This window comes from Somniosus microcephalus, chromosome 11 (genome assembly GCF_052327205.1).
Source record: "Somniosus microcephalus isolate GS21.2 chromosome 11, FLI_Smic_1.0, whole genome shotgun sequence".
Taxonomy (NCBI): Eukaryota; Metazoa; Chordata; class Chondrichthyes; order Squaliformes; family Somniosidae; genus Somniosus; species Somniosus microcephalus.
The window spans coordinates 45,400,995-45,428,802 of NC_140997.1; the positions used below are offsets into that span (position 1 = coordinate 45,400,995).

Below are 27,808 nucleotides of genomic sequence, written 5' to 3' on the forward strand. Positions count from 1 at the left end.
TAAAATCCGATTACATATTTTCCAAAAAGCTGGGGGAAGGTCAGTGGAAATGATTAAACACAGAAAATCTACCCAGCAATTGAAGACCATATTGTGTGGAGAAAAACTGACCATTTTCAGAGTCATCTTGAACTAGACTAATAGGATCCCCTGAATTAACTATCCCGAGGTTTTCACGGTTGCCGTTTTATTTTGGAAGTGGAGCGGAGAACGGAGTTGATTTTTGCAACAGCAATTTGGCGATGTCTTCATTTTTGAACTGTGTACGGCTTTCATCGTGAAACACTCAACCAGAGGTTTCCAGGTTCTCAGGCCTCAACTGCAGTATTGTAGACAATTCTGGGCACCACACTTCAGTAAAGGCCTTAGGAAAGGTACAGAGGAGGTTTACCAGGAAGTTACCAGGGATGAGGGACTTCAGTTAGGAGGAGAGGATGGAAAGGTTGGGACTGTCCTCCTTGGAATAGAGAAGGTTAAGAGGTGACCAAATAGAGCTTTTCATGATGATGAGAGGTTTTGATAGAATAGATGGAGAAAAACGATTCCCTCTGGCGAGTGGGTCAATAACCAGAGGTCAGAGATTTAAAATCATTGGCAAAAGATCTAGAGGGGAGATGAGGAGAATTTTTTTCACTCAAGAGTTGGCGGGATCTGGAACACTCTACCTGAAAAGGTGGTGGAAGCTGATTCCATAAATAATTTTAAAAGGGAGCTGGACACGTACTGGAGGATCAGGAACTTACAGGGTTACGGACAAAAAGCAGGGGTGTGGGTCTAAGCACACCTGCTCTTTCAAAGAGCCAGCACGGGCACGACGGGCCGAATGGCCTCCTTCTGTGCTGCCAGTTTCTGTTAAGTCCGTGAATGATTTAGACACGGACTAGCAGGAGTGAAAACAACAGATGTTTACTGGTGGAAGTCCATAACGAATCTAAACAACAGAGGCTCTCTAGCGCCTTTTATACAGGGGTGGTCACTGCCGGTACTGCAGTCGGAGACCAGTTATTCTCTTAAAGGTACATACACAACAATTCCTCTCCTTTTAGATAAACAGTACATAACATTCATTTAACAACTAATGATAATGAATTACAATCACAATTACTGTTGCTAGATACATTGGTTAAGTTTAAGCAATTATAAGTTCAGTCTTTGAGGAGGCTTCCTAATTCTGTCTGGATAACGCCTCTTTGGAGTATCAGGTTCTTCTGGCAATGTTGAGTCGGAATCAATGTCGTTGTTTGGTTCATCTGCTTCCAATATTACCGGTTCTGCGGTAGATGCAATTGGAACGTCGATTTCATTACCAGGTGTATCAGATCGTGGTGTGGAGTTGACGTTTTCCAGTGACTCTAGAATCTGGTCAGCATGGCGTCTTACAATGCTCTCCCCAACGTCCACGGTATAAATGAGAGGTCCTTGTCGTGTACAAATCGTTCCTGGCTGCCATTTCTCAGTGCGGTAGTCCCGGGCCAAAACTGGTTGACCTATCTTAAAACTCCTGGTCGGCCTTTCATTCATATTCTGAAACTGCCTGTTCTCCACATCTCTTCGGACGTTTGGCTTAACCAAATCCAAGCGGCATCGTAGTCTTCGATTGAAGAACATCATGGCTGGAGTTTGGTTGGTAACCGCATGTGTCGCATTCCGGTAGGCCAGCAAGAAGTTGTCCACCTTGTGTTGTAGGGGTATATCTTCATTACACATTGCCTTGATAGCCTTCTTGAATGTTTGGACAAACCTCTCGGCCAATCCATTAGTGGCTGGATGATATGGGGCAGATGTGTAATGCTTAACACCATTGTTCTTTAAGAACCTCCGGAACTCTTCAGACACAAACTGTGGTCCATTGTCAGAGCAAATCTGTTCAGGCAGCCCATTCCTGGCGAATATGGTTCGTAAAACTGCGATAGTTTTTTCCGTGGTGGTTGAGGACATTTTTATTACCTCTGGCCACTTTGAATGTGCATCCACCGCAATTAAAAACATCGAGTCCATGAAGGGACCAGCAAAATCAATGCGCACCCTTTGCCATGGAGATGAGGGCCACTCCCATGGATGCAGAGGAGCTTGTGGTGGGGTGTTTTGGACCTTCTGGCATCCTGCACAGCTCTTGGTCATCTCTTCGATTTCTCTATCGATTCCCGGCCACCACACAAATGCTCTGGCTAAGCTCTTCATTTTTACCCCACCCAGATGACCCTCATGAAGCTCATTGAGCACTCTATCCGTCAACTTAGGTGGAATTACTACTCTGGATCCACACATCAAGGTTCCCCTGCACACTGACAGCTGTTCTCTTCTTGACGAAAATGCTGGCAGCAGTGGTTCGCCATGTGCTGGCCATCCCTTCACCGTTAAATCATAGACCCGTGATAGTGTCGGGTCATTCTGTGTTTCCTTTTCTATGTTTGCATTCGTCACAGGGAGACATTCGACTATGGTCGAGTGGAATAACTCCATTGGATCCACTGCAAGGTCTTCTTCTTCCACCGTCGGCAACGGTAGACGTGACAATCCATCAGCATTTCCATGCTGTTTAGTTCCCCTGTACTCGATGTCATATTGGTGTGCCCCTAGGAAAAGGGACCATCTCTGCAGCCGTTGTGCCGTCATTATCGGTACGCCCTTCTGAGGGTTGAAAATGGAGACAAGAGGTTGATGATCGGTTAGTAGAGTAAATTTTTGACCGTGCAGATAGTGATTGAACTTCTTCACCCCCCACACTAGGCTGAGGGCCTCTCTGTCAATCTGGGTGTAGTTACGCTCGGCAGAAGTTAACGAGCGTGACGCAAAAGCTATCGGCCTCTCCAAACCATCAAGGAATTTATGTGACAGTACCGCCCCAATGCCGTAGGGAGACGCATCACACGCCAGCCTGATTGGCAGTGCTGGGTTGTAGTGAGCCAATACTTCCTTCGAAGTGATTAAGTCTTTACTCTTCTGAAAAGCACGTTTACAATCATCGTTCCATTTCCATGCTACCCCCGTTCGTAGCAGGGCGTTCAGTGGATGCAGAATTGTCGACAAATTCGGCAAAAACTTATGATAGTAATTCACCAACCCGAGGAATGACCTCAGTTGCGACACATTTTCAGGCGCTGGGGCCTTAACAACCGCTTCAATTTTGTCAGGGGACTTATGTAACCCCTCTTCATCAATCACGTGGCCACAATACGATATCTGTTTCTTAAAAAATTCGCACTTGGGGCAGTTGGCTCGCAGCCCATGTTCCCGTAGTCTAGTGAGCACCTGTTCTAGGTTGTTAAGGTGTTCACTGTCATCTTCACCTGTTACAAGGATGTCGTCCAAGTAACACTGAGTCCCCGGAATCCCTTGCAGGACTTGTTCCATCGCTCTTTGCCATATCGCCGGAGCCGATGCTACTCCGAATACCAATCGATGATACTGGTAAAGACCTTTGTGAGTGTTTATCGTGAGATACTTCCTAGAGGACTCCTCAACCTCCATCTGCAAATATACTTGTGCTAGGTCAATTTTTGTAAAACGCTTCCCTCCAGACAGTGAGGCGAAGATGTCTTCTATCCTTGGAAGAGGATATTGTACTGTGTGAAGGACAGGGTTCACCGTCACCTTGAAATCCCCACAGATGCGAATCTTCCTTGGCTCTCCGGACTTATTGCTTAACGTTTTCTTCATGACAGGAACGATGGGTGTCGCCCACTCACTCCAGTCGACCTTAGACAACACGCCCGCCTTCTCCAGATTCTCCAGCTCTGCCTCGACGGCTGGACGAATTGCATATGGTACCGGTCTCGCTTTGAAAAACTTGGGAACTGCATTCTCTTCTATTTTTATCGAGGCGGTTACGCCTTTAAGCGTGCCCAGTTCTTGTTGAAATACCTCTTTGGCGTCAGCTAAGATTGTTGACAATCGTCCAGGAGTGACGTCTTCATCTTTTTTACCGTCCACCGTCATTGCATGAATGGAATGCCAATCTAAGTTTATCTTCCTGATCCATTCCCGTCCCAATAACGGTGGTCCACCATTTGGCAGTATGTAGAGATACAATTTCCGTATTTTCTTGCCATTGTATTCGACAGGCACCCTTATTTTTCCTCTGGGGTATACTTTTTGCCCCGTATACGTCGTCAAGACGATGGATGTCTCTCTCAAGGGTATGTGTGAAAATAGCCGCTCATAGTCTCGTCGATTCATGACGGTTAGCGCTGATCCTGTATCCAATTCCATTTTAACTTGGGACCCTGCTATCGTGAGGGTGACCCAAATGGTTCGGTGATCCTCTTTTGCGATTACATTGTGAAGTTTGAGACAGCTTAATCTCCTGTTCTCGGATTCACTATCGCTCATCTGGTCTTCGGAACTACTGTCCGTCATCTTTTGTACTTTCTTGTACGGTTCCTTAGTAGCCTTTTTGTTGTCGCTGGTCTTCTTCCCAGACCTACAAACTCGTGCAATGTGTCCAATCTTCCCGCATTGTCTGCATATTTTGTCTTTGGACCAGCAGTCCTTCTGGTCATGGTTAGTTCTGCCGCAGCGATAACATTTTGCAAATCCCTGTGTCATTTCGTGGGTGCCGTATTCCTGTGGTTTTTGTTGAATTTCTGCAGCTCCCCTGGCTGCTGCTTCATACGATACTGCCACGCTGAAAGCCTTATCTAGCGTCAGCTCTTTTTCTGCGAGTAACTTCTTCTGTGTTCCTTCACTCAGGAGTCCACAGACAAATTTGTCCCGTAGGGTATCTGCCAGTCCTGCTCCGAACTGGCAGTGCTTTGATAGCTTGCGTAGTTCCGTAAGATACTCAGCATTGCTCTCATCTTTGTGCTGAGTTCTCCTGTGGAATTTAAATCTTTCTGCTATCAACAGCGGTGCAGGGTTTAAGTGCTCCTGTAGAACAGCAACAATTTCATTAAAACTCTTCGCCTTCGGTTTGGCTGGAGTAATCAGATCCCACAATAGGCCGTACGTTCTAGCGCCCATTACGTTTAGCAATATTGATGCCTTTTTCCCCTCTGCTATTTCATTTGCCTCGAAATATACCTTGACTCTTTCCACATACGTGGTCCAGTCCTCTAATGTATTATCAAAAGCAGTGATACAGCCAGTCTTCGGCATCTTGCAAATCTAAAATGGCGTCTCCCGCGCTTTGCCTTCTTCCCCGATTTAACAAAATGGCGCCTCCCGCGCTTTGTCTTCTTCCCCGCTGTTGTTAGCGCTGCTTTCCGCGGTTTCCTGCGCGTTAAATATTAATTTGTTTTCTTTTATTATCTTCCCGTCGTGGAGCGGACCCTCTGGGACACTTCCCTCCCTCTTCTGAGGTCCGAACGTTGCCCTGCTTTGAAACACCGGCCGCGCCCTGTGTGCTCCACCCTCTCTCTCTCTCCTTGCTTCCCGACTCGCTGCCCGGCCCCGTTGAAAGGCCACCCGATCGAGCTTCAGCCCGCCGCAGCCCAGGAAGGATCAGAGCACTACCTGCCACCAGCCCGATTAGCTGGGAAACCACGGACCGAGGAACCCAGCCTGGCTCTGGAAAGTCGCTCCTGCAAAGCCTTGAACCCGATGATTGACGGTCGACGCCCGTTTCTCGAGTTTCAATGGCCTCTATTTTTTTTTTCTGGCTCCGACCTTCAACAACGTCGTCGGAGCTGCTGCTGAGTTGCAGGTAAGTTTGTTTCTTTACTCGTCGCCAGCGTTAAGTCCGTGAATGATTTAGACATGGACTAGCAGGAGTGAAAACAACAGGGCCTAGAAATTCAGTTGGCGCCGCGCCAGGGCTTTAGCGCCGGAAATTTAGCGCCAGCGCTAAGTCCCCCTGCGCGCGCCAAAAATTCAGTAGCGCCGCGCCCAAACGGCTGCCGGCGCTACAGGAGGGTGTCAGCGCCTCGAAATGGGCGCTGACTGCCGCATTGCGGCGCAATTCCGGCGCTGCGGCACCCGATGCGGTGCGGCAGGCTGGGGAAGTGCAGGCCTCCTCCTTCAGTTAAGGAGGAGCTGCCTGCACCCGCCCGCTGGCCGTTGAAATCTTGAAAAAAATGAGCCCGGCACCTCGGAGAAGTGCCGGGCTCGCAGGCCAGACGCATCTGTTCCGCGGGGGGGGGGTGGAGGAGTCCGGGGAGGGAGGTGCGGGCAGGCGGCCGGCGGGAAAGCGGCCGGCCGCCGCGCGACCTTAATGCGCCGGCGCTAACTCGCGTAGGACTCTGCTGAAACATCGTTAGTTGCGGCTGCCACGGGCAAGGCAGCCGCAACTCAATTTCGGCGTTGGGGCCCGTCACCACGGCAACCGTTACGCTGCGCACACCGATGACGTCATCGGTGCCGGCGCAGCGCAACCGGTCTAACGCCGATGGCAGGGCCCCACTGAATTTACAAACCGGCCATAACTCCGGCGCTAGGCCCTCTAGCGCCTCAAATGGGGCGCTAACCCTACTGAATTTTCAGCCCCAGGTGTTTACTGGTGGAAGTCCATAACGAATCTAAACAACAGAGGCTCTCTAGCGCCTTTTATACAGGGGTGGTCACTGCCGGTACTGCAGTCTGAGACCAGTTATTCTCTTAAAAGGTACATACACAACAGTTTCTATGAAGTTCAAATTTAAATAGAATTTGCAGCTTTCTAGATAGTTTTCCTATGGTGCTGTGGGTCAGTGCCTATCAGGAGCCAGGTGGGCACTGCTCAAATTCACTATGCTCAGTATGTTTACTGCCTCTGAAGAGAGAAGATGTTAATCCCATCAGTCCAGAACAGTCTCAAACCCCAGGTCCCAGAGGTGAAAGGATGCAACTCAAGTCTTCTATTTTTTCACAGCTTTGCCTTACATTAAAGAATTGTTTCCCCATGGAATGCTGTATCTCTCCCCTGCCCCTTCATTTTATAATCAGTGGTGTCGACACACTGGAGTCTCACAGAGCAAGCACATGCCACACCTATGTGGGTTTTCAACTCTACAGACTTCACTGAACATCTGATGAAGAACCGAGGGAGGGGAGAGGGGAAATAAAGCCTCGATTTTAACTCGAGGTGTAAGTGCAGAGGGGAGGGGCTGAGCTGGGGAGCCAACCACTCCTGCCCCTCCCGGCCCATGAGGAAACCTGTAACCGATGAATGAATGAATAAGACTTCCCGGGCCCTCTTCTGGTCACGATGCTGCCTGGTTTCTCTGGCGCGGCCAGGCCCCCCGAGCCTCATTGCCGCGATCAGCAGTTAAAATGGCCCTGTGGTCCCAATGACATCATTGGACCCTGGCGTTTAAATACCTCCGAGGTCTGTGGCAGGCGGCAGTTAAAATGGAGGTGGGTGCGAACGTTTCAGGAACGCAGCACTGAAAGCCCAGCCGCCATTTTAACCAGCCGCCTGCCTCGTTACTACTGGGTGAGCAGGGTTAAAATTGGGCCTTAAATCTATGGAAGTAGCCTACAGTTCAGCACTTAGCTATACATTTTGTCTTTATAAGGTGGAAGTAGTGTGGGGAAGTTAAATACAAGTAGAATAGCATTGAGATAATTAAGGACAACACATTCTGAGGTAAGTAAAACACACCAGACTCAAATAGCATCAAGAGGTACCAAGTAACAACCACTATCGGTTATGTGAGCACAACTATCTGTCAGTAGCACTTACCTTCTGAACAAACTGTTCCACTCTTGTCTGAAGTCCCCATACTTCAAATTTGACTGTCACTTGTTTATATGAACACATGACAGGTGAGAGGTCATCCCTCCAACCCTCCTTCAGGGGACCCCGTCCAGTCTTCACTGATGCAAAATACCTGAGGTCCTGTTGGCACAAGACATTCAGCTGTAGGTTAAATGTCAAATAGGAACTGATTAAAAGATGCGCCATACACGGGCGATGCTTAAATCATCAGGCAGTCTGGCTGAAAAATCCATTATCCATGATAAAAAGCTTTTAAAGGGCAAGTGGAAATTAAACAAATGGGATTAGCATTAGACAATGGAGAAGACCATTGCTAAGCTGATGGGGCAATAACAGCTAGTCCCTGTTTCTCCTTTGTTCAAGTGTCCATCTTGTTGCCTAGCATTCCACTATCAGGAAGGTGACTCCCACACAATGGAGGCCATGGGTTCCCTGCTGTTAAGGTGTCAGCCATGGCTCAGTGGCACTATCACCACTGAGTCAGAAGGTTGTGTGTTCCTGGAGTCCTACTCCAGGAATTTGAGCACATATTCTAAACTGACACTCCAGTGCAGTACTGAGGGAGTGCTTGCTGCACTGTCAGAGGTGTCGTCTTTTGGATGAGACATTAAACCGAGGCCCCGTCTGCCCTCTCAGGTGGATGTAAAAGATCCCATGACACTATTTCAGAGACGAACACGGGAGTTCTCCCCGGTGTCCTGGTCAATATTTATCCCTCAACCAACATCACTAAAACAGATTATCTGGCCATTGTCACATTGCTGTTTGTGGGACTTTGCTGTGTGCAAATTGGCTGCCGTGTTTTACAACAGTGGCTACACTTCAAAAGTACTTCATTGGCTGTAAAGCGCTTTGGGACGTCCTGAGGATGTGAAAGGTGCTATATAAATGCAAGCCTTTCTTTCTTTCAAGAGTGACCCAAGGTGACATGCATTCCATTCCCCCTCCCCTTCTTCCCACACTTTCTGACAGGAAGTGCTTGGCATTCCCTGGATTATAAATCCAATAACAAAACCACTATGCCACCATACAGAATAAAGGATACAGGAATGTGCTGGACAGCAGTGACAGAGTTTTGCTTTGTCTATTCCAAAAATAAATTCTCTGAAATTCAAAGAAGTTGCATTCAGGCAACATCATTTCACAGCATCTTATCCACCTATCTGTCCATCTCAAAGAGATAGGAGTGCAAATAGGCATGCACGGAGAGCGAGAGAGATCCAGCTAATTACCCACATGCCGGCTGAGTGATACAGAGAGGTTGATAAAACAGGCGGACAAGGGTATTGGAGCAGCACCAACGTGCAAAGGTACAATTAAATGTACAGTGGCCTCATAAAATATATGTGCGCATGTAGAAAAAGTGGGAAAAAATGTATCAGGAGTAATGTGGCCTGGGCAGCATTTACTCCCGATTGTCACATCGTTAACACTGCCTTGGAGCTGACTCAGCAGTGCGTGTCTGCCACTTTTTTAGTGAGTTGCAGAAGTGGGAAATAAATGTGTGGGGACCCTGTGCCGACCAGGCCCAATAGCCTAGTAGTAGTAGTGGCGGTGCCGTACGCAGCCAGTCACCCGTGTGTTCCTAGCAAGGCAGCAACAGCAGCAGAAAAGCGTGATCAAATGGTATTTAAATTATTGGAAGATAACATCACTCTGTACCACCAATCATGGAGCTGGCCAACACTCGCTGGATTTTCAGCAATTCGCCGATTTCATCACGGATCTGCTGAAAAATTCCACAGCATTCTTTTGTAACAGCCGGCAAACCTCGCGAGCAACCTGTAGTGACTTTCAGCATCTTACAGAATCCTGTGAGAAAACCAGCTCCCGTGCAAGGCGGAGCGCCGGAGCAGCACGTTCGGGCGTAGAGATGCTGTGTGATGGACGGGGCAGAGGGAGAGAGATCTGCCATTGTCATTCACCATGCAGACTTTAGGACACATAATCCTGCTGGAGGTCAGCTCGTGAGCGACACCAGCCGGGTTCGGCAAACAAGATTTCAGCCAGTGAGTGGTGCACAAGAGATGAGAGGGAATTAGGGACAGGGAGGAAACAATTTAGAGGATGGGGCAATAACCAACAAAAGCCATTCACAATACGTTTGGTGAGAGGGCAAGGGGAGCCAGAAAAAAAATGATGCACTAAGATCCTGTGTGTGTCTGTGTCTGTGTCTGTCTGTGTGTATAGGTTGCTTAATAATCCAGGCAGGATCTGAACACTGCAAAGCAATTACTGTGCCTCCATCCCTCTACACCTGGGGCTGTCAAAGGGACTCACCTCTGAACTCTTGTAGTAACGGTCTGGAATTTCATCATAAGCAATGTCTAGAAAACACACCTCGTGATCCGTGTGGTTTTTGTCCGAGTCAAAAATCTGCAAGGATATAGGAAAGGTAACACGACATTCGGAACACTGCTATCAGATGGAGGCCTCCATTTCTTTTGGACTTGACGCTCTCCCAGTCTACATGGAGGAGGCAGCTGGATACTGCTGCAGCACATACCTCTGTTCACATTATACACAAATGACAACATTATAAGTGGATTTTAATGGTTGGGTCACTGGTTGCGAGAGAATGGTTTGACACTAGTTGTCCGTTAGCTCTTCTGTAGCTTTCCCCTCAGTTTTTCTTAAGGCAGTCTACCAAAGCTCTATAACAAATAACAGATGCGCTGCTGCCTCTAGGTGCCTGCCCTTGCCAGCCTATATCCAATGGCACCCCCATAGACAAGTGGGAGTTACCAGTGGGTATTTCACTTCCCGAGTCTCGTCTGCAAGCTGCTGGTCGATTGCCCACCCGAAACGGGCAGAAAGCAGCAGCTGGCTGGTGGATGGGAGCAGACATCTGGGCAGCCGGGGGCAGTAGACTGGCACCGAAGTAAGGTTCGCTGGCAAGCGGGTAAAGTCACGGGGAGGGGGTTTCGGCAAGGTCGCGTGGGAGGGAAGCGGTAGGGGGGTGAGGGGGGGCGGTTGGGGTGGAAAGCCAAGACACCTCATCCACTGCCAAACCAGGGGCCTTAAAATCCGAAATTGGCTGGAATGGAGCAACAACCGGAGCTGCTCCGTCTGAACTGCTTGTCCCCTCTGTTCCCGCCGAGGGGGGAGAGCTAATATCCCCCCCCCTCTCAGGGTCTCTGGTGAAGTCCAGTGTTGGAGCCTTTTGGGTTGACCTGCAGGATTTGTTATTTTTCCTGGTACCAGACAGAGGAAAGAAAACAGAAGATCCTGGTACAGATGTGACACAGAATTACAAAGACTTTGCCCTCAGTAGCTTAGCAGCACCAAAGCTTTTTATAAAGCACAAACACTGAAAATATAAATCGAGGCATATCAATTTTCAGTCAGGAAAAACAAACATGTCCGTTTAGAATAAATATGTGCTCAGCTTCACAGTACAATGCATGTGGTGTAACGTGGTCTAATGCTTTGATCTGCACAAGGACTCACATGATCATTGCACCCGTTGTTGTCTTCATACTTTGTCTCAATATAAATGGAGAATTTTGGCAAAAAGGAGCACTAGGGAAAATGGAGGAGAAAGGAAAAAGTGATTAAATAAACACACGCCTCACACAATACATGAGTAACTCACTTCAGTGCAGTACGGAGGGCTGTCTTTTGGATGAGACATTAAACCGAGGTGGATGCAAAAGATCCCATGGCACTATTTTGAAGAAGAGCAGGGGAGTTCTCCCCAGTGTCCTGGCCAATACTTATCCCTCAATCAACACCTAAAACAGATGATCTGACCATTTATCTCATTGCTGTTTGTGGGAGCTTGCTGTGCGCAAATTGGCTGCTGGGTTTTCCTACATTACAACAGTGACCACACTTCAAAAGTACTTCATTGGCTGTAAAGTGCTTTGGGACGTCCCGAGGTCATGAAAGGCGCTATATAAATGCAAGCTCTTTATTTCTTCTTTCACTCTAATAGAAGATGGGCCCAAGTGGAAATTGAGACAACAGACAGATAGGGGCATGTTCACTCTAGATTCAATGGGCCTCACCACACTTTGCAAATCAGAACAGTAATCCATCAATTCACTTGTTCTGTTTAGCATTGAAAAGGTCGACTCATCAAGTATGCCCTCCCGCAGCAGTGAACGGTGCTCACCAACCAGAGGGAGTACGTAAAGCACTTTGAAACTTAACTCCTTTTGTTTTAGTTCAATAATTATGATAATGGTGATTTCTGGACATAATCTTAAATTTAGAGCTAGGCCTTCAGGACAGAAATCAAGAAGCACTTTTTCACGCACAGGATAGTAGAAAACTGGAACTCTGTCTCCCCAAAAGGTTGCGGACACTGGGACAATTGGCGTTCTCAATATTGAGATCGTCAGACTTTTGTTAGGTAGAGGTATCAAGGGATATGGAGCAAAGGCGTGATTAAACTGAATGACGGAACAGGCCCGAAGGGCTGAATGAATGGCCTACTCCTGTTCGTATTGTTCCTTTGTTACAGGGCAGTGAATTCAAGAGGTTTGTTAATGTCACCTCAACCCCACGACACATTATGGCCTTAGATCACACTCTGTGGAGTAAAAAGAAACCCAAGATATTTCTAAACATTTTCTGTTCTCTGTCTTTTTGGCGAATGGAGTGTTATGTCAGACAGTGATGAGTAGCAAGACTTCTGTAATCTAATCATATGATTTGACAAGCAGTAACACAGGGATTATTCTCACTATAAAGTACAGTAGCTGTGATATTCCTTTGTAAACGCATCACCCATCTAACCAGCTGCAGCATCCAGCGTAGAACCATGCTGACAGCTATTCTGTTCTGCTCCATAAAGAACGTTTTTTTCCCCCTGACAGCAGAGAATAAGGGATATAAAAAAAACTGCGGGGTTGCAAACAGGGGAGGGAAAGAGACAAGCATGGCATTGGTCAAGACGCCCATTAGTACAAGCAGCAGGCTGATATGAATGATGCGGATATTCCCCGAATTATGGGGGGCTGGAGATTGATTTCTTGGTTTCCTAATGACTCTGAGGAGCTTAACAAAAAGGAACGCTTTCTAATTATAGCACGGACAAGGTTCAATGACCTGGACTGTGCCTTTCCATCAGAAGTTCTCCATGGTAACCACAACACTACGTTTGCGGAGTGCCTGTGTGACTGCCAAAACCGCCATATCGCACAGAATGATTTGTCCCATCACTGGCCATGTGTGAATTCTGTTAATTAAAAGTCTTGAGTCTAAAAATGGTAACGTTATTTAGTGAAGCAACGCTGGGAGAGACTCAGGGCAGCTGCGGTTGGTGGAATGTCAATGATATTGGAAACTAGCTAAAATAATTACACGTCAAATGGCATTTTTCCACAAAATGGCAATTGTTGTCTCTGAGCCCCATTTCCCTCCTTTTTTCACCTTCTCTCCCAATCGGATTATCTTGACAAAAAATTACAATTCTCTGTCTGTTCCCATCACCTCAGAGTGGCCCAGAGTGATTCTCCCTCAGATGTTCCCACTCTCCCTATGGGAAACTACCAAATCCCTGCTTGATGCACAGTGGGACTGAGGTCGTGAGCCTACTGTGTAATGAATCGCTCGCACTAATTTGCCGCCTAACATGCTGTGGCACAATGCAGAGCACCATGTTAGTAACAGATTTTCTTGTCTTTGCAGTAAAGTTTCATGTGTTCCTCGGGTTGCCAACTCTGGTTGGACGTATTCAGGCAGGCTTCATCACATGATCTCCCACCTCCAAATTCCCCGCCCCCGCACTCTCGCCATTGGTTGCCCGACATGTCCATCCTCGTGGCTGTCCCGCCTTTCCACATGAATGGGAAAGCGAAAAGACTCTTCATTACTGTGGTAAACCACTGTTTGTATTCCACTGTGTACATGTCTGTACATGCCTCGGCTGACTCCTCCCACAAGTCCAGGTATAAAGGTGACTGCTCCACAGTCCCTCTGTATTCTGGACTGGTCGACCACTCGAGGCACACCTTCATTCTCTTGTTAATAAAAGCCTGTTAGTTACTCGCTTAACCTCAGTCTTTTGAGTGATTGATAGCGCATCAATTTTATTAACAAGATTTTTTATAATGGAGAAGATCCTCACACCAGCATGCCTAGACTTAGACCATCGGGAGGCGGACGCATCCACCAAGTTTGCTCACTGGCTTAGTTGCTTTGAAAAATTCCTGATCGCCTCCGCTGCAACGGTCAAATTGGATGAGGACAAACTGGATGTCCTGACCTCCAAAGTGAACCACCGAGCGTACTCGGTCATCCAGGACGCGACCTCGTACACGGCTGCTATCAAGCTCCTCAAGGACCAGTACACGCGCCCAGTGAACGAGGTGTATGCCAGGCACCTCCTGGGGAGTCGTAAACAACAACCTGGGGAATCGACCGAGGAATACCTTCAGGCACTGTCTGTGCTTGGCCGGGCCTGTGGTTGTAAGGATGTAAAGGCCGCCGTGTACACAGAGGAACTTATCCGGGACGCTTTTGTAGCGGGCCACAGGTCCAATTACACCCGACAGCGACTGTTGGAGCAGAGTGACCTCGACCTCAACAAGGCCTCTGAACTCGCACTATCATTGGACACAGCCTACCGGGGCATGGATGCCTACTCCTCTGCACCGTGGACGCCGCGGGGAACGACAGCCTGGGACACGGTAGGACCGTCTCATAGCGCCGTGCCACCCCAGCCACATCCCAGCAACGGCCCAGCTACCGCAGCAGTGTCCCAAGGCCAGAAATGCTACTTCTGTGGCCAGGCCAAACACCCAAGAGCGCGCTGCCCGGCGAAAAATGCGATCTGCTCGGGCTGCGGGAAGAAGGGACACTACGCCAGCGTCTGCAGGGCCAAAGCCACCCCGAACCCCAGCAGCGCCGCGTGTGGGCCGCCATCTTGGGCCTCCCCAGCCATGTGCGAACCACCAGAACAGCAGCCATTTTGGACGCCTCCAGCCACATGGGGATCATGGACGCCGCCATCTTGGACGCCAGCCAGGACGCAGCAGGCCCCCAACACTGCCTCATCTGATACCCGCAGCGACACACCGACCCCTACGCTGGCCTCCGTTACGCTGGACCAAGCGAGACCGCACCAACTGGCCCGGTCCACAATGGACATTAAGGTAAATGGTCACGAAACAACCTGCCTTTTTGACTCTGGGAGCACGGAGAGCTTCATCCACCCCAACACGGTGCGGCGTTGCTCTCTCCCAGTCCTGCCTGCGCACCAGCGGATTTCTATGGCCTCCGAGTCCCAGTCGGCGGACATTGGCGGCTACTGCGTGGTGACACTCTTAGTAGACGGGACTGTGTACGATAATTTTAAACTTCTGGTCCTGCCCCACCTCTGCGCTGCCGTTCTACTGGGGTTAGATTTTCAGTGCCACCTTAAAAGTGTTACGATGGCGTACGGTGGACCCCTCCCCCCACTCACAGTCCGCAGCCAGCAGCTTCCAAATTGCCCGCCGCGTACCAGGTGCAACCTCTCCACACTCAGAGTCACCCCCCCCCCCACTGTTTGCTAACCTCACCCCCCGACTGTAAGCCCATCGCCACAAAGAGCAGGCGATACAGTGCCGGGGACAGGGTTTTCATTAAAACCGAAGTGGAGCGGCTCTTGAAGGAGGGGATTATTGAGGGCAGCACCAGCCCCTGGCGAGCCCAGGTTGTGGTCGTTAAGACCGGCGAGAAGCAGCGCCTGGTCATCAACTACAGCCAGACAATAAATCGCTACACCCTGCTGGACGCTTACCCACTCCCCCGCATAGCTGATATGGTCAACCAGATCGCGCAGTACCGCGTCTTCTCGACCATTGACCTGAAATCAGCGTAGCACCAGCTCCCTATCCGCCCTGAGGACCGCCAGTATACTGCCTTTGAGGCAAACGGCCGCCTCTATCACTTCCTTAGGGTTCCCTTTGGCGTCACCAACGGGGTCTCCGTCTTCCAAAGGGAGATGGACCGGATGGTCGATCAGAATGCGTTGCAGGCCACTTTCCCATATCTGGACAATGTGACCATCTGCGGCCATGACTTGCAGGACCATGACGCAAACCTCGAAAAATTCCTCTGCACCGCCCAACTCCTGAACCTGACGTATAACAAGGAGAAGTGCATATTCCGCACAACCCGCCTCGCCATCCTTGGCTGTGTTGTGGAACACGGAGTCATCGGTCCCGACCCCGACCGGATGCGTCCCCTTATGGAACTCCCACTGCCCCACTGCCTCAAGGCCCTGAAGAGGTGCCTAGGGTTTTTCTCCTATTACGCCCAGTGGGTCCCCTACTATGCGGACAAGGCCCGTCCGCTGATCAAGTCCACCTCTTTTCCCTTGACGGCAGAGGCCCGCTTAGCCTTCCACCGTATCAAGGAAGACATTGCCAAAGCCACCATGCACGCAGTGGACGAATCCATCCCCTTCCAGGTGGAAAGCGACGTGTCCGACTTTGCCCTGGCCGCTACCCTTAATCAGGCGGGGAGACCCATGGCCTTCTTTTCACGAACTCTCCAGGGCCCGGAGACCAGACACTCTGCTGTTGAGAAGGAGGCCCAGGCGATTGTGGAGGCTGTGCGTCATTGGAGGCACTACCTGGCCGGAAAACAATTTACCCTGCTCACTGACCAGCGTTCAGTTGCTTTTATGTTTAACAACAAGCAGAGGGGCAAAATCAAAAACGACAAGATCTTGAGGTGGAGAATCGAACTTTCCACCTACAATTACGAGATCTTGTACCGGCCCGGGAAGCTCAATGAACCTCCGGATGCTCTATCGCGTGGCACCTGCGCCAGCGCGCAGATCGATAGACTGCGGGCCCTCCACAATGACCTCTGCCACCCGGGGGTCACCAGGTTCTTCCACTTCATCAAGGCCCGCAACCTGCCTTACTCCATTGAGGAGGTCAGGACCATGACCAGGAACTGCCAAGTCTGCGCTGAGTGCAAACCGCACTTTTATAGACCAGACAGGGCTCACCTGATAAAAGCCACTCGCCCCTTCGAGCGCCTGAGCGTTGACTTTAAAGGGCCCTCCCCTCCTCCGACCACAATGTGTACTTCCTCAACATTGTTGATGAGTACTCCCGTTTCCCGTTCGCCATCCCCTGCCCGGACATGACCAGTGCCACGGTCATTAAATGTCTGAACGACCTCTTCACCCTGTTCGGTTTCCCCAGCTATATCCATAGCGACCGGGGCTCATTGTTTATGAGCGACGAACTCCGCCAGTACCTGCTCGCTAGGGGTATTGCCACAAGCAGGACCACCAGTTACAACCCCCGGGGGAACGGACAGGTGGAAAGAGAGAATGCGACAGTTTGGAAGGCCGCCCTGCTAGCCTTAAAGTCTAGGGGCCTTCCGACCTCCCGCTGGCAGGATGTGCTCCCCGATGCGCTCCACTCTATTCGGTCACTGCTCTGCACTGCCACTAACGCCACCCCTCATGAGAAAATGTTTGTCTTCCCAAGGAAGTCCACATCGGGGACATCGCTACCGCCATGGCTGACGTCCCCAGGGCCGGTCCTACTGAGAAGACACGTGAGGACCCATAAAACGGACCCCCTGGTCGAGAGGGTCGACCTCCTCCACGCCAACCCCCAGTATGCTTACATTGCGTAACCGGACGGGCGGGAGGACACAGTCTCCATATGAGACCTCGCACCCTCGGGGGCCCCAGTAACCCACTACCCACTACCACCCCCCCCCCCCACGATCCAATATCCAACCCCAGCAGACGGCACGCCTGGGCCCCGCGACCCGCTCGACACCCACGAGGACTACACACCAGTGCCCCAGCCTACGCGGGACTCGACGCCGGAAGCTTCACTACCCCTGCCGTCGCCACGTCGATCACAGCGGCAGACAAGACCTCCGGAGAGACTCCAATACACAAACTTTTAATACACTTCACCCCGCCGGACTCATTTTTAAACAAGGGGTGAATGTGGTAAACCACTGTTTGTATTCCACTGTGTACATGTCTGTACATGCCTCGGCTGACTCCTCCCACAAGTCCAGGTATAAAGGTGACTGCTCCACAGTCCCTCTGTATTCTGGACTGGTCGACCACTCGAGGCACACCTTCATTCTCTTGTTAATAAAAACCTGTTAGTTACTCGCTTAACCTCAGTCTTTTGAGTGATTGATAGCGCATCAATTACACGATTGGAGGATTTCTGACTGTCAGTCAAACAGCTTTTTTTTCTCCATCTTCAATATTTTTATTAACTAATAAACAGAAGTGTTCAAAGAAAATGAAAAAAAACACAATTTTTTTTAATGCCCTCATGATTTTTCTCCTGGGTTACTGGCAGGGTATCCTAGAGATTCATCTTCAATCCCTGGAGACTCCAGGCCAATCCTCGAGGGTTGGTAACCCTGTGTGCTCCCCAATCTCTGGTGTGCAAATCATATCCCAGTCCCTAACTTTGCTGCTTTTTGGACCACTCTTAATGGGGGCTGGGAACATGGGGGTATTAATATTGGTGCTTCAAGTAGAGTTTATAGGGTACCATCCTAGTGCCCGCTACATTTATTCTGCCCCATTCACTGACAAGCCCAGTTTCCCTTTAACAACCAGGAGCTGTGAGGCAGATACTGGGTTCAACTCACGATTACCTACAGTACCTCTGCTAGCCAGAGAATGATTCCTCAATTCCAGTTATATTTGGGGCTCCCTGCTACAACAACAACTTGCAGTTATATAGCACCTTCAACGTAGTAAAATGTCCCAAGGAGCTTCACAGGAGCATTATCAAACTAAAAATTTGACACCGAGCCACGTAAGGAGATATTAGAACAAAAGAGGGAGGTTTTAAGGAGCATCTTAAAGGAGGAGAGAGAGTTAGAGAGGCAAAGAGGTTTAGGGAGGGAATTCCAGAGCTCAGGGTCTAGGCAGCTGAAGGCACGGCCGCCAATGGTGGGGGATAAAAATTGAGGATGTGCAAGAGGGCAGAATTGGAAGAGCGCAGAGATCTCGGAGGGTTGTAGGAGGTTACAGAGATAGGGCGGGGCAAGGCCATAGAGGGATTTGAACACACGGATAAGAATTTTAAATTTGACATGTTGCCAGACTGGGAGCCAATGTAGGCCAGCGAGACTTGGTGCGAGTTAGGATACGGGCAGCAGACATAGGAACATAGAAGATAGGAGCAGGAGTAGGCCATTCGGCCCCTCGAGCCTGCTCCGCCATTCAATGCGATCATGGCTGATCATCCAAGTTCAGTACCCTGTCCCTGCTTTCTCCCCATACCCCTTGATCCCTTTAGCCTTAAGAAATATATCCAACTCCTTCTTGAATATATTTAATGAATTGGCCTCTACTGCCTTCTGTGGTAGAGAATTCCTCAGGTTCACCACTCTCTGGGTGAAGAAATTCCTCCTCATTTCAGTCCTAAATGGCCTACCCCTTATCCTTAGACTGTGACCCCTGGTTCTGGACTCCCTGACCATCGGGAACATCCTCCCTGCATCTAGTCTGTCCAGACCTGCCAGAATTTTATAAGTTTCAATGAGATCCCCTCTCATTTTTCTAAACTCCAGCGAGTACAAGCCCAATCGACCCAATCTCTCCTCCAACGTCATTCCTGCCATCCCAGGTATCAGCCTAGTGAATCTTCGCTGAACTCCTTCTATGGCAAGAATATCCTTCCTCAGATAAGGTGACCAAAACTGCACACAATACTCAAGATGTGGTCTCACCAAGGCCCCGTACAACTGCAGCAAGACATCCTTGTTCTTGTACTCAAACCCTCTCGCTATGAAGGCCAACATACCATTTGCCTTCTTAACCGCCTGCTGCACCTGCATGCTTACCTTCAGCGACTGGTGCACAAGGACACCCAGGTCTCGTTGCACTTCCTCTTCTCCCAATCTATTGCCATTCAGATAATAATCTCCCTTCCTGTTTTTGACATCAAAGTGGATAACCTCACATTTATCCACGTTATATTGCATCTGCCATGCTTCTGCCCAATCACCCAACCTGTCCAAATGATCCTGTAGTTTCTTGCCATCCTCCTCACAGCACACATGCCCACCCAGCTTTGTGTCATCTGCAAATTTGGAGATATTACATCTAGTTCCCTTGTCTAGATCATTAATATATATTGTGAATAGCTGGGGTCCAAGGACCGATCCCTGCGGTACCCTACTAGTCACTGCCTGCCACTCGGAAAAAGACCCATTTATTCCAACTCTTTGCTTTCTATCTGCCAACCAGTTCTCTATCCAAGTCAATACCTTGCCCCCAATCCCATGTGCCTTAATTTTACACGCTAATCTCTTATGTGGGACCTTATCGAAAGCCTTCTGAAAGTCCAAATACACCACATCCACTGGTTCTCCCTTATCTATTTTACTAGTTACATCCTCAAAAAATTCCAGTAGATTAGTCAAGCACGATTTACCTTTTGCAAATCCATGCTGACTTTGTCCAATCCTGTCACTGTTTTCCAAGTGCTCTGCTATTACATCTTTTATAATGGACTCTAGCATTTTCCCCACTACTGATGTCAGGCTTACCGGTCTGTAATTCCCCATTTTCTCTCTACCACATTTTTTGAATAGTGGGGTAACATTAGCTACCCTCCAATCCATGGGTACTGTTCCAGATTCCATCGAATGTTGGAAGATGATCAACAATGCATCTACTATTTCTAGGGCCACTTCCTTAAGTACCCTAGGATGTAGATTATCAGGCCCTGGGGATTTATCGGCCTTCAATCCTATCAATTTCCCTAACATCATTTCCCTACAAATACTGATTTCTTTCAGTTCCTCCCTTTCATCAGACCCTATGTTCCCTGACATTTCTGGGAGATTATTTGTGTCCTCCTTTGTGAAGACAGAACCAAAATATGTATTTAATTAGTCTGCCATTTCTTTGTTCCCCATTATAAATTCCCCTGATTCTGACTGCAAGGGACCTACGCTTGACTTCACCAATCTTTTTCTCTTCACATATCTATAAAAGCTTTTACAGTCAGTTTTTATGTTCCCTGCAAGCTTACTCTCATATTCTATTTTCCCTTTCTTAATTAATCCCTTTGTCCTCCTTTGTTGAATGCTAAACTGCTCCCAATCCTCTGGATTACTGCGTTTTTTGGCCAATTTATATGTCGTCTCCTTGGATCTTATGCTATCCCTAATTCCCTCGTTAGCCACGGTTGAGTCACCTTTTTTGTTTTATTTTTATGCCAAACTGGGATGAACAAATTCTGTAGTTCATCCATGCAGTCTTTGAATGTTTGCCATTGCCTATCCACCATGAACCCTTTGAGTGACATTCCCCAATCAATCCTACCCAATTCGCGCCTCAGACCATCGTAGTTTCCTTTATTTAAATTCAGGACCCTAGTCTCCGAGTCAACTACTTCAAATTCTTCATTAAGATGGAGAATGATCATATTATGATTGCTCCGACCCAAGGGGCCTCGTACAACAAGATTGCTAATTAATCCTTTCTTGTTACATAATACCCAGTCTAAGATGGCCTGATCTCTGGTTGGTTCCTCGACATATTGGTCCAGGAAGCCATCCTGTAAACACTCCAGGAATTCCTCCTCCACAGTATTGTAAAAAATTTGGCTAGCCCAATCTATATGTAGATTAAAGTCACCCATGATGACTGCTGTGCCCTTTTTGCACGCTTCTCTAATTTCCCTTTTAATGCCATCCCCAACCTCCGCATTACTGTTTGGAGGGCTATATACCACTCCCACTAACGTTTTCTGCCCCTTGGTATTTCTCAGTTCTACCCATACAGATTCCACATCATCAGAGCTAATATCCTTCCTTACAATTGTGTTAATCCCTTCTTTAACCAGCAATGCTACCCCACCTCCCTTTCCTTTTTGCCTATCTTTCCTGAATATTGAATACCCCTGGATGTTGAGTTCCCAGCCTTCGCCACCCTGGAGCCATGTTTCCATAATCCCAATCAAATCATATTCGTTTACCTCTATTTGCGCAGCTAATTCATCCACCTTTTTACGAATGTTGTAAAATAGACATTGTCAAATAAAACAAAAAAAATTTAATTAACAATTGCTACAATTCTGTTGAGGTGGGAAAGACTGAAACTAAATTCCTCTCCTGTTTAAAGTCTTTTTTCTATTTTGATTAAATATTTATTATGTTGCAGAGAAGCTTTTTGCATTAAGATATTAATTATTTCTTTGAAGAAAAAGAGGCCGAGATTGCACGTTGGAGGAAGAGGGTAGAAAAGAGACATTAATAGTAAAATCGCCGCCATTTTGCGGTTGTCAAACTTGTATTTTAGAAGAATATTTAATCTTCAAGATGCGGTGAATAAAGAAATGTTGAAGTGGTATCCACTTTCATTCTCTTGCTATTCAAATGTTCTGATCCTAGATAAAATCATTCATTACATCGTAGCTAAGACATTTTTAAAGCACTCAATGGCAACTGGTCGCATTTGTCTATATTCACCACTATGGACTGAAAGAACGGTGAGCAATTACTCACTGCCCATGTCACCTGCATTGTGCACTTATTTTGAATCGATTCCATTCACAGTGTCTATACTTCATTCATCAATCCAAACTGGCTGATGATGCAACTTGATCCAAATTAACAGCCCTGCTGAATGAAGGATTTGTGTCTAGGTTAGGCAGGAACACATAGGCAGAAATTAATTGACGTCGCCACTGGTTCCTTGTTCCAAGACCCGGCTCTAAATAGCCGTAATTTGCGACCCTTAAAGGTGCGTATGAGGTGCGCACGCACCCGCAGGGGCCGCGTAAGTTCCGGGTTTAGGCATGCGAAACGCATGCACTAAAACCAAGCACTTTCGATCTATCAAGAATCCTCTTGACAGATCCTCCGTATCCCTGGGAGATAGGGCACTGTGGTTGGAGAGTTGTGCTATTTGCCCAACTTCTGTCCGCTGAAAGACCGTGAAATTCTTACGCCTGGTAAAAGCAGGCATACGGCCTGCTCTTACCAGCATAAGAGTTTTAAAAAATTAAAAAATAACATTTCATCACTCACTTATACATTAAAAACCCTGTCCACCAAGTTAAAACATTAAAAAATTACAAAAAATTAAATTTTTGTTTAAAATATTTAATTAAATGCCATTTTAATTAATTTTATATATGTAATTTAAAAAAATGATTTCATGTGTTCATGTATTTTTTAAGTCATCCCCATTCGTACTTATGACAGTTCCGTACGTATGGAATCCCCATAAGTATGAATGGGGATTCCCTTCTTTCATTGCCTGGGCTGGCCCACATGATCCCGGGGCACTTGCGAACCGCATGCGTCCCAGGATACGTAAGGCTCTGCCCGCGCGTACCCAGAGAGGCCCAGGATCGCAAGCCTCCATATCTCCCAGGCCACCAGGTACATTTGTAGATTTGTTGCAGGTCAGAGGCCTACGTGAAGCCTCCGATCGCAAATGTTGGGCCCATGTTGTTACCTGAAACATCTTGAAGTGCCTGAGGCCGAACACTGCGATAGGTGATGTGGGAAGGGATCTATTATCTCTGGTTTGTGCTCGCAGGCATTAGGATGATTACCTGCCCCTCTCCCAGCAGTGGAAAGGGATCTGAGCAGCTCATCAGCACACTAATTAACAGCCAAAGCCAATGTATACCTCCGATGTGCTGCGATATCCTTGAGACAGCATACGCGGGAAGCAATTAAGTAATGAAGCTTGCTGTGTATGCTTTACACTCAATTAACTGTTGATAACCAATGCCATTTTCACACCATATATTTTATCATCTGTTGGGAAAGTGATAAAACTATATATTTTTTGAGTTCTAATGACGATCTTAAGAATGTATTTAACATAAGAGTTCTTTAATGCTTCTAGAAGCGGGCTATTTTGCCAATGATTCAGATAACATACTGTCGAGGCAATAAAACTAAAGCAAAATGAACTGAACTGATAAAGCTTCTGGGCTGCTGCCTTGTCCCCCTCCATGTACACATTAAATTGAAGGACAACGTTGAGTTGCGATTCAGGGAGCGGAGTCCCGCTTGGTACAACAAGAGACATGGTGGAGATCAGCTTTCGTTGCAGCTCAGCCATTTCTACCTGAGCTTGCTTTTTCGCCGTGAGAATTTTCTTTTCATTTTGCTCCAATGTTTCAGTAGCCATTAAACCCAATGGGATAGATTGGGTCCCAATATCCAATACACAAGTGTCACCAGAATCCGAGGTAGGACTGACATGTTGCCGTAATTCACCGTTAGGCAAATAATTGGCCAGACACTTCACCCACTTCTCAAATAGATCCGTCAACCTATATATCCAGAGACAATGAATGCATAAATATATTAAGGATTTTTTTTTGGGGTGAGGTGGGGGTGAGGGGGTTGAACTTCCAAACTCAACAAGGTGAGAGATATTATTACTAGAGATTAGAACATTTTTCCATTCAAGGTATGTGACAAACACTCCTGTATCAACTATAAGATTGACTGGTCTGGAGAAAAAGTTATTTTACACTAAAAACAGATCTCGCCTCAGAAGGGCATCTTTTACACCAAAGTAATAGTTATCTAACTACAACATCCAGCCTTTGGTTTCTTGAAGTGGGACCGCCAATTTGGTGCCGACTAGCACTGCACTACAGGCAGATGTGGGCTCATGTCCATTGGGTATTGGGATGCCATCTAAATTCACTTCAAGTAAAACACTTACTGGCAGCAGAGACAGGACATTTCCATTCCATCAATCCTGACTGGATTCAAAGTTAACTCAGCATTGTCACTAGGCAAATCACACTAAAGTCAGAACACTTCAATACTGTGTGATAAACTTCTTGTTTGATATCATTAGGCACATTGGAACAGGAGTAGGCCGTTCAGCCTTCGAGCCTGTTCCGCCATTCAATTGACACCATGGTTGATCTGTATCTTAACTCCATCTATCCACCTTGGTTCCGTAACCCTCAATACCCTTGCCTAACAAAAATCTATCAATCTCAGTTTTGACATTTTCAATTGACCCCCAGCCTCAACAGCTTTTTTGGGGAAGAGGGTTCCAGATATCCACTACCCTTTGTGTGAAGAAGTGCTTCCTGACATCACCGCTGAACGGCCTAGCTCTAATTTTAAAGTTATGCCCCCTTGTTCTGGACTCTCCCACCAGAGGAGATCGTTTCGCTCTATCTACCTTGTCAACTCCTTTAATCGTCTTAAGCACATCAGTTAGATCACCACTTAATCTTCTATATTCAAAGGAATACAAGCCTAGTTTATGCAGCCTGTCCTCATAATATAGCCCTTTTGACCTCCTTAATTCATCCCCTCAAATTGCATCCATCACTACCACCAACAGTGTCAGACCTGTAACTAACAGTTTTGTTTACAGCTCAAGTGGAAATTGTAGAAACATTTTACACATGCACTTTACTGAAATCTTGGTAACACTGATCGCTGTGCTAGAGGTGAACGGACAGTATTCTAATTTACTGCACCTTCCAAGTCAACCTAAAATTTTCTAAACCTCTCTTAGGTTTCCGCGGCCACACACAGTCATCTGGCTGAGAGAACAGCCAGGCAGGCAGTTAATCAATCAGCGCTCAAGGTTCAGCTAGTGTTCTTGAGCTGGCTGCTCAAATGTTTGTCTTGACCAGCAAGACTTTTGTTTACTTTTCTTCTTTGTCTCTTTTAGAGTTTGCCACCACTACACTCCACCCTTGTGTGAGAGAATGGGTTCCAGAACTATATGTTGTGTAGTCTTTTTTTCCCCTTTCCTTCACTGATGCTCCCCTCCCCTGGTGGAGCACACCACTGCACTACTGAGGAGGCTGGCGAATACATGACTCACTTGGAGAGTTTAGTCATTAGGAGTGGACCGAGAGCTCTGGTTGATCCATTTCCCAAGTTCTCTCCACCCTCCCTGTGAGGTAGTGTCTGGCCTCCACGCAGTATCTCCCCAGAAGGCATGGCTGAAATCAAGATCGTGTTTTGCATGTGACCATGATGAATGTCCATCCTGCCATTCCACAGGACATTCAGTGCACTGTGCTGCCACCCACACAACAATGTTAATAATTTAATATTGCTGAGAAGTTTCATTCGAAACAGTTGTTTGTTAAAGTCAAAGCTCAAGAGTGAAGGAAGACCTCAGTATAAACAAGGTGTCACCATTCTGGCCTAAACATGCTAATCAAGCACATTGACAGCATAGATTTCCGTTGTTCGGATGAGAAGTTAAACCGAGGCCCGTCTGCCCTCTCAGGTGGACGTAAAAGATCCCGCGGCACTATTCAAAAAGCCAGGGAGTTCTTCTGGTGTTCTGACCAACATCACTAAAATAGATTATTTGGCCTTTATCACATTGCTGTTTGTGGGAGCTTGCTGCGTGCAAATTGGCTGCCGCGTTTCCTACGTTACAACCGTGACTACACTTCAAAAGTACTTCATTGGCTGAAAAGCGCTTTGGGACGTCCTGAGGTTGTGAAAGGCGCTATATAAATGCAAGTCTTTCTTCCTTTCAATTCAGGTGTAAGACTACCTCTGGCAGCAAGAGAAGGAGGGAAAACAACTGACTCCTCTGTCTATATCTGAAATGTGGGGCAACAGAACCACTGAGAACAATGTGAGGGAAGATGGCTCCTGTCTGCTAGTGCTTAACCTATTGTGGAATTTTGGCATTTTTATTCATAACTGGTGCAAATGTCACATATTTCAGACTGCTAAGAAGTTACTTTTAAAATAATTGCTGGTTCCAATCTACTGCTGAAAAAGACAAAAATCCTAAGTGTTAAAAAATAAATAGGGAGAATATGAAATCATCGTACAGTATCTGTGGAAAATCAGTTGACAACCTCTGCCGAGAGCCAGATTTGTTCCCTTTTACAGTAGCTTCCAGGCTAATGCGAAAAAGAGCATAGGCTGATCCACAACAGGAATCGTCTCAGATTTCAGAAGATCAATCAACCAAACCATGACTCCCACAGGCAACTGAGGAAGTAGCAACTCACCAAGCCAGTGAAAGCCTAACCTCGACAGTGACGATTCTTTTTCTTTAGAAACATTTTTTTTTCCTTTTCCCGATTTGTCTCTAAAAAATGATTGCATCGTTGTAGCACCACTGCACTGCATGGGATGGCCAGCAGTGGAATCTAAGGGAGCCAAAAGACTTCACATCAGCACTTCACCTGGAATTCTTTACTGTGCTCGCGACTGATCAAGAGACGTGGCTCCAGTACGAAGCCTTTGCTTGATAAATGTCAGTTATATATAAAAAATGACTCTTCCATTGACACCTCATCTGTGGTTCAAAATGGAGGTGTCAATGTGATCAACTCGTGATGCCAACAATCTCTCACTGAGAGTATGTGAATTTATTTTGCACTGAAGCTGTGACAACGCTTTCCATCATTGGGACAAATAATGAATTCCTTCAGGCGTTTTACTGCATATCATTAACAAGCGAGAACTAGATAATATTTTACACTTCAGCCACTACAAGTAGACTACTTTTTCCTCCAACAATACATTCGTTCTTCCAGTACCACCCATCTTTTGATCAAGATGGCAAGCAGGTGATTTGCACTCAAGACTCTGCTCATTGGTTCTGTACCCACCCGTGAGGAGTGACCTGCCCAGCCCCTCATTCTTTTCCTTTTCCTCCACCCCTCCGTGGAAGAACCCCATCTCTCTTGGCTGCGATCAGGATTTTCCCCATGTGGGTGAGGTCAAACTTCCATCCCAATCAATCTTCATATCAGCCTCTTTCCAATTGCAACCTGCTTACATCTACCTGGTTAGGCAGTGGAGGAACAACCGAGATAATTATAGACATCCGAGTGAAGAGGTCGACTCAATGGAGAAGTGCTAACTGATCATAGTCTGCATGATTTTAATATCTTGGTGAGGAAAGGGGAGAAACAACTTTTAAAATTAAACAAACCCAAGAATCATTTATAAATAACTGGCACAGTTAGCTCGCTGCCACGGAGATTTTTTTTAATCAGAGATGCTGCTGCCATCATTGGAATACACTTTAGTGTTACTTAATTGTCACATTAGTTGTCCTGTAGAACAATTGCTGAGTGTATGTCCAGTGTTTAAAAAACCCCAGAATATAGTAGGGTTGTGGTGATTTAGTCAGATCAGCTACCTAGACACGTTTCCAATGCACTATAGGTTAGAAAATGATCCATATGGGACTGATTAACAATAGACCGTATTTTCCTCATTCTTTTT

The 27,808-nt window shown here is 47.3% G+C and overlaps 1 protein-coding gene across 1 annotated transcript in view; it reads right to left on the reverse strand.

Moving 5' to 3' along the window:
- Positions 1–27,808, reverse strand: part of LOC147110533 (cytoplasmic phosphatidylinositol transfer protein 1-like) — a 175,974-nt gene that overhangs the window by 82,376 nt on the left and 65,790 nt on the right. The window contains exons 4-6 of the mRNA XM_086002238.1: positions 11,087–11,158; positions 9,917–10,012; positions 7,601–7,756 (exon numbers count right to left, since the gene is read on the reverse strand). Coding sequence (XP_085858364.1) covers positions 7,601–7,756; positions 9,917–10,012; positions 11,087–11,158 — 324 coding nt within the window. The remainder of the gene's footprint in view (positions 1–7,600; positions 7,757–9,916; positions 10,013–11,086; positions 11,159–27,808) is intronic.